The sequence below is a fragment of the Polyodon spathula genome, chromosome 1 (assembly GCF_017654505.1).
Source record: "Polyodon spathula isolate WHYD16114869_AA chromosome 1, ASM1765450v1, whole genome shotgun sequence".
In the NCBI taxonomy this organism is placed as follows: Eukaryota; Metazoa; Chordata; class Actinopteri; order Acipenseriformes; family Polyodontidae; genus Polyodon; species Polyodon spathula.
The window spans coordinates 19,614,034-19,629,658 of record NC_054534.1 but is presented as its reverse complement, the minus strand read 5'-3'; the positions used below and the strand labels follow the sequence as shown (position 1 = coordinate 19,629,658).

Below are 15,625 nucleotides of genomic sequence, written 5' to 3'. Positions count from 1 at the left end.
ATGGAGAATCTGCAACAAATAAATGATTTATTGAAAAATATAGAATATTGACAAATTTATGTAGCTGAGACACTAAGTGCTCGACTCCTGTTTCGGCTTCCCAGCACTTGACTGAGCTGCCGAAACAAAAGAAGTGACATGGGAGAATAACACACAGAGCCTTTATGTGTTAGGGGTGGAATCTCCTTGCAGAAAAGCAACCAAGTTTACAACTGGTCTTACTGTATTTTTTATTTATAATGTAACAGTGTTTACCGGTAATAGCATCAATGGTTTGTGTTGTGAAATAAGTAAAAACATTCCAGGTTCTCATATGCTCATAACTTGATAAAACAGTGCATTACTTTTGCAAATCAATCGTCTTTCACTGAGTACCCAAGTGCATGATTGAAAACCATCTAACTGCTTTCTGCAGTCTTGATAAATAATTTGTTTTGAGATGGTGCCAAAATTGGCAAAGTTAATACACAACAAAACATAAACAGGTTTTATGCTGAAAAATACTTATTTGTAAGGGATTAAACCAGGTGAACTTTGTCACTACACACTAATTATACAGTTGTTCTAAGGTATAATGGAAATATATAACCTAGATATTCTTGAAATTTCTCAAAAACAAATAATTCTAGGAAAAATCTTTTGTAGCAAAAGTTGTGCTTTTGTGGATGAGGAAAAAAGTTACAAGACACAATTATTTATTTCAGCAATTTTTTTTGCAAAATGCTAATTCAAAGGTATTCATACCCTGACAAGGAAAATTAAAAGCTAGTTGGGGCATCTTTAGCAATAATAACCTCTTTTAAACTTAATCTTTTAAAGATATTTGTCAATGAGCTTTTGGCATGATTATTTAATAATTTTTGACCATTCTTCAACGCAAAATTGTTCCAGTTCATTCCAATTCTGAGGACTTCTCTTGTGCACAGCTTTGTTCATCTCATATCAACGATTCTCAATCGGGACTTTGACCAGGCCATTCCAGAACCTTGATTTTATTCTTCTTTAAGCATTCAGAAGTAGATTTTGATGGGTGCTTTGGATCGTTGTTGTGTTGGAACGTCCAGTTGCGCTTTAAACCAAGTTTTGTAGCGGAGGCTTTCAGATGATTGGCCAATATCATGCTTTCATGCATTCACTTCATAATTTGACTCAGGGGAGTTACGTTGTAGGAAAGTGATGCTGTGGCTCCCAGAAATGAAATAAAGTGAAGTGTACCCACACTGTACCTGCATCACTTTCAGTTGTTCTTGTTAATTTCTGTTTTTGTGGCACCTTTCTTTCCTCCCGTTGTTTGAGCTTTAATAATAACAACAACAAGCCTAAACACTAAACCTACAAAAGAAGCCACACAAAATGCTTTCAGTGTGGGCACAAACAAGGCAAGAGCTCTTGAACTTGCGCTTATTTACAATACAATGCATTTCATATTGTAAATGTTTATTTTAAAGCACAAACTTGACATTCTGCTTCATTTTATGTTGCCACGGAAAAAAAAAGAAAATATAGTGCTAATAAAAACACTAATTGCTTATGTCATGTAAGTTTAATCAAAAAAATGTTTAAACTTAAAAAGAATCCACGTACAACTTAAAAAGAAAAATCTTAACGTTCTGTTATTAAAAACATTTAAAAATGACCTCTTGACTTTACAGTCTGTCTTCTAAGGAAATTAAATACCTGGCAACTTCTTGTTTTCCAAAACATGCTTGTTTAAACATGGGGTGTATTTTATTATTTGCTGGATCACCAAGTTTGTCTCCATCAACATCAGGTCACAAACAAAATGCAGGCGACAGGGTCTAGTTACTGCAATGAGTATTTACTATGTATGTCTACGTGTCTTCTGCAGCGAATATGGCTTTCCAACCCTCTTGATCCATAATCAGGAGTTAATAACTGGTACGCAGGTACGCATGCAGACCAATAAAAAAAAAATGCAGACTTAGTTATTGTAGAAGACGCAAGCGTGCCGTCTGTATATTTTTAACAGAAAAGTGTTTAGAATAAAAGGCAGAGCCATTGCTCACAGTTTGAAGGTGAGCTATACATTCCTAATGCATGGATTATTCCAGGAGAGTGGGGGTCTACAGGGTTTGTCAACAATGTCAGCAATCAACCACCCTTCCCCCCCAGTTGCTCATATTTCTAGTGTAGTGGTAGGCAAAACTTCCTGTGCTTTGTTCCGACCAAGTCCTTACTTATTACATTGAACCAATTAAACCGGTGACCTATTAATCCTGGAATGGAACAGCACTCCAGGACAAAAAATTAAGTTGTTTTAATACTTTATTACGTTGCAACAGAAAAAAAAAGTTAAAATAACAAGCAAAGCTAGAAAAAAGGAAATAAAAATAATGCTTTGAAGGTTTAGAAACCAAACAATGTATATGTGACTAAGTTGGAGTACTGGTTTTACAAAGTCCTGTAAATGTTTTAAATACTATGTGATTTTTTTTTTTTAAATACTGTAGCAGCCAAGACACAGTAACATGCCTTTTGATGGGCAGAGGAATGCAATTAAGAAAGAACACAATCACTTTCCAGTTCCTTAATGAAATCATTAAGCAAGACAAAATAACAATAACTTTCAATAAGATCATGTGCAAAACAAAAAGAGAAAACAAAAAATGAATAATAAATCACACAGTACCTTCATTTCTTTTCTGGGTAATAAAAGTTAAACCTTTCTTTGATTTGGTAAACAGTTGCATCGTAAACATGTGTTAGCTCATGTGTACTGGAAGCAGCCACATTATTTAAAGGAGGGTAGGTTTGGCACTTTTATGCTGATATCTCCAATGTTTATATTTCGAGGCATTTCTGGGAGGTTCATATTCTTTACAGCAGACACAGCCCGCGCTGGAGCCCCTGCTAGACCAGCCTGCACAGAATAGGAGGGTACAGTTAGATCAAATATCGTTCAAGGTATACAAATGCACAACACTAGATATGATACATTCACATATACAAGCAAACCTACAGTGTGTAAAGTATACAGCGAAACACAAACAAACATACATAAGTACATCTACAAAAACACTACTTGAAAAGATGCACATGCACATTTTAGGTGTCTTGTCTTATACCCAGAGAAAGTCAAGTCAAAAGATTTCACATTTTAACAATAAACACTGTAGCCATCAAAACTTTGCACTTATTTCATACTAATTAAGGTGAATCCTTTACAGTTCTGACTATTGCGCCTGTTGCTAGACCAGGGTGGTCAGTTACTTTCCTTTACGCAATAGTGACCTATTTGTGTGTGTGTGTTCTTTTTTTGTTGTTGTTGATTTTTCTATATATTTCTGCAAAACATCTGTTCAGGAACATCTGTTCTTAATTGCATAAATGAAAAAGGAGATGTGTGTGAACAAGACTTTTTTTTTTCCTTCACTTTTACCTTCTGTACATAGACAGTGGTATATCGTATGCTAGCCATACTGATTCAGAAAGGGTACATTGGTAAACACAAATTAACCATTTACAGTATGTTAGAATGAACACATCAAGCTTAGGCTTCAAACCAATAAATGGTGATAGTTGTGAGGTTAACCTGAAGACTCCTAACGCTAACCTTAAATCCTGATATTTATTCAGAGAATAATATGAACAAAAATAAGCATAACTGATGGGAAGAGACATACAAAATGGAGTAGAAAACAATATTCATATTGTACTGCACACCAGAAGCTACAGTATCCCAATGAAAAGTTTACTTTTGGTGTTTGTTTTTATTGTATAGAAAATATTTTAAAGAATCTAATGTGCAATTAAAAACATATGGACATATACAATAACATTTATTATCCACAATTATTAGCCCAACTTTAGTTAAAGCTTACAACCATAAAGATTCCACCTCAGAAAAGGAGAATCCGAGCGGTGAGGAAGCAAAATGGATGTCTCTTTGCTGTCATATAATACACAGATTTATCAGTGTCATTTTAATTTGCTGTGGGTTCAGTTTCATCTCAAATAGTTTCTAGTGCACACCCATGCTACCTCTATGCACAGATTGTGTTTGAACAATCCACGCTGTGTAAAGCTGTGCAATTTGTAAAATTGTTCCTAACAGAACATTTTCAAAAAAAAAAAAAAAAAAAAAGTGTTAAACACATGACCCTATTAAAAAAATGAGACTAAGAAACTGAAAGTACGTTAAATGTTTTGTGGTAGGCAGCTGTTCAAGTTCCACAGACCCCAAAGAGATTACATTTCTTCCACTTTTGAGGAAAAATATATTTAATAGGACTGTTTGGTTTCAATCTTCACATGATGTGTCCGAACTAACCGAGCTGGGCAGTTAAAACCTTTTACTAGTTAGGTTCTAAGAATACAATGTGTGAGAAACGTTGATTCATATACTAGTATGTTTTTCATGGAATGTCTGTGAAGTAGACAGTAACTGATTTGTGCAATTGTTATCGTAACTTAAATTGGACAGCTGACAATAGTCAACATGTTTTTTTCAATATTTCTTTTACTTTTTTTTTTTTTTTTTTTTTTTTAATTCTCAGCACTACTTTGCTTATATGTAACTTATATTTATTAAATTGAGTTACAGGGCAAAAAATTAACTTTCTTGAAATCGTAGTGAAAGGAAAGAAAATAAATATTCTGAAAACAATCCAATTTAACATTGCGACTATTTTTTAAACCTGATTTTAATGTAATTTTAAAATTAGATTTTGTTATTAATACAACATGTTTTTACCACAAACAAATCACATTTTATTCTAAATATAAATTTGAATGTTATTCATTTGCAGAAAGTGGATACAAACTTAAGAAACCCCTACTGGTCTAGTGACTTCCCAGTCTAGCCCTTGCAGCTAAGATTTGGTAGCTTTGTAACACTAGGTTCCTTCAGCCATTAACTGGTAAAACAAACACCTTTTTCCCTTCAGAGAAAGAAATCATTACCATTACATTTGTTCTCACTCCAAAGTGTTTAAAAATTTAATCCTTTTTGTTTAATTCCTTCCTTTCTCTTTCCAACAATGCCGTGTACGACTCAGTTGTCAACCTACACAGAAGGTGTATTCCCTATACTGGGAGGGATAGAGATGAAAGGGGTTTGAAATCAGTCCGGGACACTTCTTGTGGCCTGGCTAAACTGACGTTTTGATGGAGGAAGAGCTCCAAAAAGCATTCCATATAAATAGAGATGTTAAAATGCTGTACTAATGGAAGTAGGAAGCATGAAACTTAAATTCAATTTTTGACCTTTGTAACATTCAAAAGTGGACTGGATTGCATACTTCAGATGGAAGGGGATAAAATCAAGCTTTACAGACTGCATTGTGGAACATATGGACATGTGGTACCCTGTGCAAAAGCCCATTCATATTGCTTAAAGTTTTGAAAGTTATATGAGTCAACAAAGAATGCCATTTTATTCAACTGGTTCATGTAACTAATGTAGATTATACAAAATTCTAAATCTATCATTAGTAATAGGGTTTCCAAAATATATTTGTACAGTCACACATTCCACTTAATCAGTTCCATCAAATTGACAGCAAGCATACAACCACAAACACTGCCAAACGTTTTGCATCACCCTATAGAATTAACTAATTTTGCTTCTTAAAGTCGAATGAAGCCTGCTGAATAATGTTACGTTAACATTATTGAATTACATACCACTTTGTAGTTTTGACAAACTGAAAAATGTGACATTTTGAAATCTAACATGAAATACTGTACTATTATGGCTTCCAGTAGGCTTCTGAGATATCACTTTATGGATTATTTAATTACATGACTTTAAATAAGATTGAATTATGTCTATAGATTTTTTTAAAATGATATCTTAATTCTAAAATTCTAGGTGATGCTAAACTTTTGTCCACAGCTATACATTAAGACTCATGCTGCACAGTCATGGGACATTTACTGGTAACTGGCAAGGGAAACAGTGCCATGCAAAGAATCTGACAGGGTTATCAGAGAGTTTAAAACTTCAACATGTATTTTGGAACACAAATATGTTGAAAATAAGCCAGCAAAAATACAATTATAGCTGCAAGGTCCTATCTCTTTCGGTTTCATCCATATCAGAAAGCTAGAAGTTAACTAAAACAAATTTTACCTCGAAAGTTTGAGATTTCCATTTCCTCACGGTATTTTGACCAAAGAATCGTTCATTCTTTGGTTATGATAGAAGACTCTTCAGATACAAGCATAGTGGCTACTAATGGATAATGTCTTATAAACTGCACAATTAGTATTTGTAATTAGTAGTAACTAAAATAAATTACTTCGACTGTGTATATTTTATTAAATTGAACCCTTTGGCTATTTTGCTCCAATGTCTACCAAGTTAGTATACATGCAAAGACACTGGGTGTAACCAAAATAAGACAGAAGCACAAAGATAAAGCATTGTATGTTATAGCGGAATACTCAGAAGCAACACATAGCAGCCCATAGTGTACTTATTACATTGAAATTGGTAAAAGCGCAGGACGAACTCAAGAATCCCCCAGAAATGATGCAGTACAATATTCCTGCATCTTTAAATGTGTAATGTACTGTACTATACTGCAGAGGACTGAAGGTGTTTTAGATTATCCGTCTATGCTGATCATTTGTTACAAATAACTAGATGGGATAAAGTCAGACTTGTGATAAAGACCTCCAGTAATTACTGGGTTTGCTGCCTTGTCTTCATAACCTCTGGGGGAAAAAAAGGCAACACCGTGTGCTTGTTTGTTGACATTTGAACAACTTACAGCGGTAGTACTACAGCCCTCAGCTGCAGTTCCAATTAAAACTGCGGCATGCAATTGGGAATAATATGAGGTGGATGTGCATGTTAGTTCCTAATAGCAAGGGCATGAAGTCACAAGGTGGGAATATCTACTGTGTGCTTTGGGAGAGCCTAGACCAGTGATCCTCAAAGTAATTTGGGCACGGGCATAAATTGATCTTACTTGGCTGTTTGAGGGCACGCTGACTATTGCATAGGTTCTTATCTTAAATGCTGCCTTCTTGCAGCATATGTAGTATAAGTATATATTAAGAGTTTCAGTGGGAGTTATTCTTGGCTCACTCTGATAAGGCCAAGTCTCAGGCAGTAATTGTGCGTGCTGCACTTATTCTTTAAATAATTTATATAAAATATTCAATGCAAACATTTTGAAATATCATGTTTACACAGACAACCATGAAAAACTAAAATAAACGAGGACAGAAAACGTCTCGCTTTGTTTTAATTTGGCAAATTTGTCAACACTACTCTGCTTTAAAGATCGCTCATCTCCAGTACAATTATTCAGAGAAAGTGGATTCGTAACTAAATCTACTACAGTGTTTCCTTTGTCTGGTGAAATAAAATAAAAAAAGAGAAAGAATTAAATTTTAAATACTGAAATGTATTATTGTTCTCAATAACAGTCAGCGAAATTCAGTGCTTACCCGTCATATTAATACGCTGCCTCTGCTCACGAATGATTGGACAGCTGTCAGATCTTTCATTTTCCTATTGGCTACTGACTCGCCTTCAATTTTCACACAGAATAATGTGAACAGCCTCTGCTTGCTAGTGATTGGACAGCTGCGTAAAATTTGGCAGATATCTGACTCTATTGGTTAAACTTACTGTCAGTACCTGCAACTAAAACAGACACAATTTATGTCCCACCCAGCTAACTTATGATTAGGCTACCGCAGAGACAATGCAGATATTCAATTGGTTGATGGTATTGCAGAGGTCTTTCAGGGAAAAAAAAAAAATAATGTTGAGTGCAAACAAGCACAGCATAAGCGAGCAGAGCTGTCAACAGACCGCTGTGACGCTTCTGTTGGAAAATGTGTTTATTAAAGCTTTATTTTCCCATGCTACGACCCGCCACAAATGTGTTCACGACCAGTAATTTAAGCACAGGTGCGGGCACAATTTTGCCCGCGGGCACGACTTTGAGGACCACAGGCCTATACCTTAATTACATCTTGTGGTTCAGAGCCAGCCGACTTCATTACCATGAAAGCATATGCCTGGCTTCAATACCAGTACCCACTTAACAAAAAACCCACAGTGGGTGGCTAGAAAATAAAATAGTTAGATAACCTTTTTGTTTTTCACTAGAAGCTCTTAAGTTGCTGCAGTTGATTATATTTAATAAGTGTGGTGTGTTTAGAGGGAACTGGACTAAGTGACATTTAAACACATTTCTTTTTCTAATACTCAGTATGGAAAGATGAGGTTTTTAGGAACAGAAGTAATTCAATAGAGGATAGCAAATCTTCATTACAATTGGCAAAAGCATGACAAAAGGCATATGAATGTCAACAGAGTACTGCCAATGACAGTCTGTGTAGTGAGTACTGGGATAAAGTCAGTCAAGTATGTTTTAGGTCAGTAGTTATTGCTCCTGGCAACATGAATCAAATGGTGTTGGATGATATTAGAAATAGTTTATATTCCTTTCTCTTTTTACCTCTGACACACTTTCCCATCTAAGGGAATTGTCTGACTAGGTGATTAGTGCTTCAGCAACATTCCCAAGAGCTCCCAAATAACCAGTTATTACTGAAATGAGTCAAAACACTCTTTAATTACCTTAAAGGTTTCTGGATTACAGTTATTACAGAAACAACTTGTATTATGTTGTATAAACACACATCAGTTCACTTTAACCCATCCTCCCTAGGAATGAAAACAAACTGAGCAAAGTTGGCTTAAAAACTATGCCAGGGATTAGTACAAAGACACAGTACATGGATTGAATTTCTCTGTTAACGAGTGTAATTTTGTGAGCACCAGCACCAAAAGAAAACAAAATGAAGTCTTTAGGTATGTTACATTTGAATAATACTATTAAGAGATGCCCCCCCCCCCCAGAGACAAGATGTGTCGTGTTATTCCCCCCCCCCCAAAATGGTCTCTGATGTCGTCGTGTGCCCCCCCCCCCCCCCAAACCCCCCCCCCCCCCCCCCCCCCCTCCCCCCGGCCCCCTTTACCAAGGAATCTAAACTCTAACCAAAGGGACCACAGGAGTCTTTCACTAGACTGACCCCCCCCCCCCCCCCCCCCCCCCCCCCCCCAAAAAAAAAAAAAAACCACAGGTTCTCTTAAATGCTATCCATTCAGACTGAAGGTTGCCTTTCAATGCATGACTTAATGTAATGTTAGGGTTAATGTAGGTCTTCCTTTACTTCTTTCACTTTTTTCTTTCACATATTTTAACACGGCAAATTTTACTTGACGTCAGGTAGGCAACGAAGTAATTGTTGTTTCTTTAAACAGGATATTTGCCCAGTGGCAAATGTTGTAAAGCATTTTTACATTACAACTCTAATGAATTTTCTGCACCCCTCTATTGAAATTTGTGGGTCTACATGGTAGTCAAGTGGTTTTATGGCAAGTACGGGCTTTGAGCTCCAATTAATGCTTGATATGTTGGCATCTATTAACCTGTACAGCAGTAAGCACTGTACTCATGCCACATGTACTAACTGGCAAATACCAAATTTAAAAAATCAGCCACATTCCATACAAACTGTAGGTTTGCTTTCTTTGTAATGCCGGAAACAAGGAAGACAAAGGCAGATGCAGCTCACCTTTAAAAAAAAAAAAAAAAGTTGGAAGAGAAGCAAATACAGGGTAAGCAAAGGCAACAAATACAAAAAGTGCAAAAAGGGTAGCATGGTGAAGAAAACCTATTTCAGAATGTCATTTTTGGGTCTGCTGCGAAACCAACCGACATCATTTTGCTTTCTATTTGTTAGACTACCATATAGCAAGTATGTGGATAGATTTTTGGTTTTTGCTTTTGTTGGAAAGTCAGCAGTACCTGTATCTACCTGTCCTGCCTGGGAGACTGAAAGATAAAGGTCTGTAAGAGAGAAGAATGGAAAGAACTAGAAAAGTCAGGAGTTTAGGAGGGAAATTATGAATGATTCTTAAAGCACAAAGATTAAAAATACAATACATGCTACCACAGTAATAGAAGGAGGGATGTTACCAACCATAGACCTATTATGTGCATGTGTCACTTTGACACTTTACTGTATTGGCACAAACATTTAAATTGAAATAGAGAACAACTACTAGCACAAATACTCATGAAAAATTAAGCATCAAGTACTGGGCAATGCCTAGGCTCACAAGAAAAGGGTTACATACCTCAATAGAAATTTATACATTTCTAGAAATTTTTCAAAGACTTTTAGAATTTTGGGAAAAAATATTTTATAGCAAAAGTTTTGCTTTTGTGGATGAGGGGAAAAAAAGTTACAAGAAATAGAGGTCTACAATTATTTATTTCAGCAATTTTGTGCAAAACTCCAGAAATGCTAATTCAGAAGTATTCATACCCTTTGAAGCTATAATAGTATTGTCTACTATATGCTTGAAATTTCAATATGATAATGCAGAGACTAATTCTAGAAAAAGTCTAGAAAATGTGGTTTGTAGGTAAACATTCTTAGAGACTATAAAAGGGTTAGGCATAGGATGACTGCTGTCATTACCAATAAGTCAATATGGGGAAAAAAGTAAAGAGCTATCTGAAGACCTTAGGCAGAAAATTTCCTGTCATAATGCTGGAGAAGGATACAAGAAGATTTCCAAGATTTCATGTACTTCTATTATCAAGAAGTACAAGTCTCATGGTACTGTCACAACGATCAATGGTCGCAGGCCAAGGAAAAAGCCACTCTTAGGAAAACGTCAAAAGGACAACCGCTTAAAGTATGCAAAACGCATTTGAATAATGGATATGAGTTCTGGTCAAAGGTTTTGTAGAGTGATGAAAAAAAAACATTTTGAAAAAAAAACAAGCTATTTGGTCATGACGATAGTCGTTACATTTGGAGAGAGTTTGGCGAGGAGTACAAAGAAAAGAACACCATACCTACTGTCAAGCATGGAGGTGGTAATATACCTCTATGGGGCTGTTTTTCCTCTAATGGTACAGGAAATTTAGTTCTACTACATAGTAAAATTGATTCTTTAGCATATCAAAAAATATTGGCCAATCATCTGAAATCTTACGCTACAAAACTTGGTTTAAAGCACAACTGATGTTCCAACACAAAAACATCAAAATCTACTTCAGAATGGTTAAAGAAGAATAAATCAAGGTTCTCAATGGCCTAGTCAAAGTCCTGATCTAAATCCGATTGGCAGTCTTTGGTATGAGTTGAAGAAGGGTGTGCACAAGAAGAGAAGTCCTCGGAATTTGAACGAACTGGAATAATTATGCGTTGAACAATGGTTAACAAATTTTTTTTTTTAATTGTTTAAAAGAGGTTATTATTGCTTAAAAAAGTGCCTCAACTAGCTATTAATTTAACTTTCCTTGTCAGGGTATGAATACTTTTGAATTGGCATTTTTGGAGCTTTGCTAAAAAAAATAAATAAATAAATGCTGAAATAAATAATTGTAGACATCTGTGTCTTGTAACTTTTTTTCCTCATCCACAAAAGCAAAACTTTTGCTATAAAAGATTTTTCCTATAATGATTTGTTTGAGAAAATTCTAGAAAATTGTAAAATTTCCTTTGGGGTATGTAAACGTTTGATTACAACTGTGTGTATATATATATATATATATATATATATATATATATATATATATATATATATATATATATATATATATATATATATATATATAAGGCCTTCAGTGTTTGTTTGTTTTTAAGTACACAATTTCACCAAAATGTATACATACAGGTCCAAATGCCAGTACATTTCCAAGTTACTCTTAAGAATACGCAAAAAACCACCCAAACACTGACTATTGTCTCCTAAATGGTAATTTTATTGTATTGCTAGGTACTGTAATTAACTCAAATAAGGCTGGAAGAATATAATACATGCACACAGTAATTATTATATTAGAGTAAATAACCTTCACAAATCCAAAATAATTTCCCACAAGCTGTTTAATTAGACAGCAAGGTACAGTTAGTGTTACAAATCTTCATGGCACAGATACTTTTTGATGCAACTATATTACATTTACTTCTTGCCTTTAGTTACACAGCCCCATAATGCAAGCTATATTGCATTGAACAGTACCTTGATATAAGCCATTTGCTATAGCAAGACTCAATATACAGTACTATCTTTATTTGAAAGCACCAATCCTGAAGGAAGTCAAGTCTATGGAAGGTCCAAAGAGAGGAGATAAGAGAACAGATCTGATGCTTTAGGAATAGTCAAAGACAAAGTATACATCTGGCATGAATGATTCAATGGCTTGGGATGTAGCGCTTTTGTTTTTAGTGTTGAATTTATAACATTTACTAGAGGACTTGAGTGTGAAATCAATAAGTTTAGTTAAAGCTACATTCTAGTGCAATTCACATTTACAGTCACAGACAAAAGTATTTGGGCAGTTAAAAAAAAAAAAAAAAAAAAAACACACACACACCAAAAGTGATTTCTAAATAAAACAACAAATTATTACATAACATGCATAGAATGAAAAAATGTGCAAAAATTAATTTCAAACTTTGACAAAAGTATTGTGTGCCCACCCTTTGCTTCCTTTACAACATGCAGCGATTTATTTTTTTGGTATTTTGAATATAGTTCCTGGCATCTTTCTGGAGATATTTTGCCCATTCTTTAATATATACAGTTTTGAGTTCTTTAAATCGACTTTGGTTTCTTTTTTGCAATAGCAGCCTTCAAGTCAATCCACAACATCTCAATGGATTTCAAACCTGGGGGCTGAGATGGCCAATCCATATGAGCAATTTTTCTTTTTTTCAGAAATTCCTTTGTAGACTTTGCAGAATGCTTAGGGTCATTATCCTGCTGGAATACAAACTTCCATGCAATAAGCCTTCTAGCACTGGGTAACAAATGAGAGTGCAAAATTTCTTGATATTTTGCAGCACTCTTCATACTTTTACAATACAAAAGTCGCTAGTGCCTGAGGAAGAAAAACAAGCCCATACCATCACACAACCTCCACCATGTTTAACACTGGGCATAATTAACTGTTCTTTAAATTCTTCTCCTCTCTTCCTCAAACATATTGCTGCTTTCTTGGTGAGAAAAAATTAGACTTTGAATTCGGCTGAATGTAAAATGTGGTTGTAGAAATCGTCAACAGAAAACTCAAATCACTTTCTTTTGTTTTGTTTTTAGCAAATGTTTGCATCTTGGTTTTCACCCACGGCATTCATCTTGTTAAGGTATGCTTGAATTGTTCGCTCATGAATTTCTTGACTATCTTCTCTCAATTATTGTGTCAAATCTTTTGCAGTAAATCGGAGGACTTTGCCAGTCTGCTCGAATGATTCTTATTCCAGATTTTGCAGAAACTGTTCTTGGTCTTCCATACCTGGCGCTAATCGCAGTAGTTCCTGTTCTCGTGTGTTTATCAATAAGAGCTCACACAGTGCTTTTCGGTGAAATGAGTCTTTCTGCTATTTTTTTGTTAATTTCTCCATTTTCATTTAGCTGTATCACTGCCATTTTGAGATTGTTGCTGTACTCTAATTTTATTGCAATTTATTTTTCAGCAATTGATGATTATATATTGATTTCTTCTATAACACTGTGTAACACATTTTTTGTTCCTGGGTAGTAAGTGTTATTTCCTAATTGCTTATGCCTCAAAAGTACAGAAAATGGCTATTATTCCCCACAAACTTTGCTTTTGTGAGCAGGACAGTGATATTTCAAAATATCACTATTTCCAATGGGAAAATGGGCAAATGTGTGTCTTTTTGTTCACATAAAGTCAGAAAAAAACAGCATATGAATCCAAATTAACATGTATTTATAATAAAGTAATACAAAGATGACTACAAAAGATTTAGAAGTGAGTAGTTTTTCGAGATTTACAATTATACTGTAAATACAGTATACAATTCATATGTTTTTTTTTTTCTGACTTTATGTGAATGAAAAGACACACATTTGCCCATTTTCCCATTGGAAATAGTGATGGTTTTCAATCATGATAATTGTCAATAATTAGCAACGAATGGGTTTAGTTTTTGCATGTTATTTTCCTGCATGTAATGTAAGAATGTTGTTTTATTATAAATATCTACTTTAATGTATATCTTTTAATATAACAATTATAAATTATAAAAGTCACTTTGTGGATTTTCTCTCTGTCTTTTTTATTTTTAAAAACTGCCCAAATACTTTTAGTTTGCGACTGTATACATACTGTAGCTACTGTTCTTTTCTGTGCATGGTCAGATATGCTCTGCTTGAGCACCATTGAGGCTATGATAGAGATTAGCAGGGCATCATCTAAAATACACAAATACATTTGTTAAATTAAATGTTTGTCTCCTAAATGTATTGTACCCTTAAATTTTTTATGATATGAGTTGCTCTTCAGTTCTAGTTGCTTGCCTCAGATGTGTGTAACCTGGGCTACAATATCAGCTAAAATGTCTTTACACAAGTACCAGCCAGTGCCATCTAGTGATCTGCCATTTGTCAGCAGTTTTGCTGGCAATATACTGCTGTGCACTAGATGGTGCTGGTGCTTACTAATATAAAGACACTGTCTGATCTATCCTACATTACATATGTCTAAGACAGGTAACTACAACTGAACAGCAGCTCCTGGACACCATAGCACAGACCTGCACAATATTTGAGTAAATCACAATAAGTACCACTAAGAATGATGGCAAACATCATATGGCACATTAACAGTTAAAAAAAAAAAAAAATTGAAGCTACAGTACTTACTCTTACACATACTGTATTTCTGTAATTTAGCAGCACAGATAACACAAATCCTAATCTGTATAGTTTCGATAACATCATAGATGTCACTAGAATAGATCTTTACCTAGGAATGACAGAGGCTGAGAAACAGGAAAGTTGGCATTCAGGTTAAATCAATCCTGATGCTACACAAACAGAAAGTCATCTGTAAGCCTCAAGTTTTAGACAAGCCTTTCTAGCAAACACAGTTTTCACTGATTTCACAAAATTGGTAAGTAACTTTTTTTTTTTTAAACTTGGTAGACATGTAACTATGTGCATTTACCTACAGTGACGTAAAAACAATACTTTTGTTGTACTCCTTTTAGAAATCATGCCATGCTAAACCACTCTAATTGCAGTGCAGACCATGATTTCCACTTGGGTTCCTTATCCAAGGGAATATTAGGTAGTCCAAGATTACTACTAATCAGGGTCTGTGAAACATCTGCACACTGTCAACACTAAGTGAAATCACTATCTAGTGTACCAGACAGTCCTGAATGAGCTTGCAGAAGGAGGGCAGGATAGCATCACTCTTCTCATTGAAAAGGATGATGTTCAGAACATTTGAAGACCCTGCTTTTCCCCCTGCACACTGTCAACACCAAGTGAAATCATTATCTAGTGTACTAGACAGTCTTGCAGTACAGCTGGACCACGCACTATAGTTGTTTTTGCTAAAATATTATTTAAAAATGGGCACAACCATCATATTTATTTTTGGTACTTGTACCACTAATGTGTTTGCTGTCTTAATATATATATATATATTATCTTTCTTTTTTGGCTCGCTACATAATGTCTGTAAACTCTGCTAAAGTAATTATACATACATCTGCTTAAGCCACTGGCCTCTGTTTCTTGCTTGTGGGTTGTGAGTTACAGAAGTATGGGCTGCTTCCCTATCATGGGCAATGC

At 35.0% G+C, this 15,625-nt stretch overlaps 1 protein-coding gene across 2 annotated transcripts in view; it reads right to left on the bottom strand.

Annotated features, from left to right (window-relative positions):
* Positions 1-2,525: 2,525 nt before the first annotated feature.
* LOC121315245 (AP-3 complex subunit sigma-1-like) overlaps positions 2,526-15,625 on the bottom strand; it is a 34,225-nt gene continuing 21,125 nt past the window's right edge. Inside the window, exons 6-7 of one of the 2 annotated variants that reach the window (XM_041249299.1) lie at positions 9,801-9,842; positions 2,795-2,881 (exon numbers count right to left, since the gene is read on the bottom strand). In XM_041249299.1, the coding sequence (XP_041105233.1) occupies positions 9,807-9,842 (36 nt within the window). In that variant the 3' untranslated portion in view covers positions 2,795-2,881; positions 9,801-9,806. Of the gene's footprint in view, positions 2,882-9,800; positions 9,843-15,625 lie in introns of both variants that reach the window. The other variant, XM_041249290.1, reaches the window with a different exon arrangement.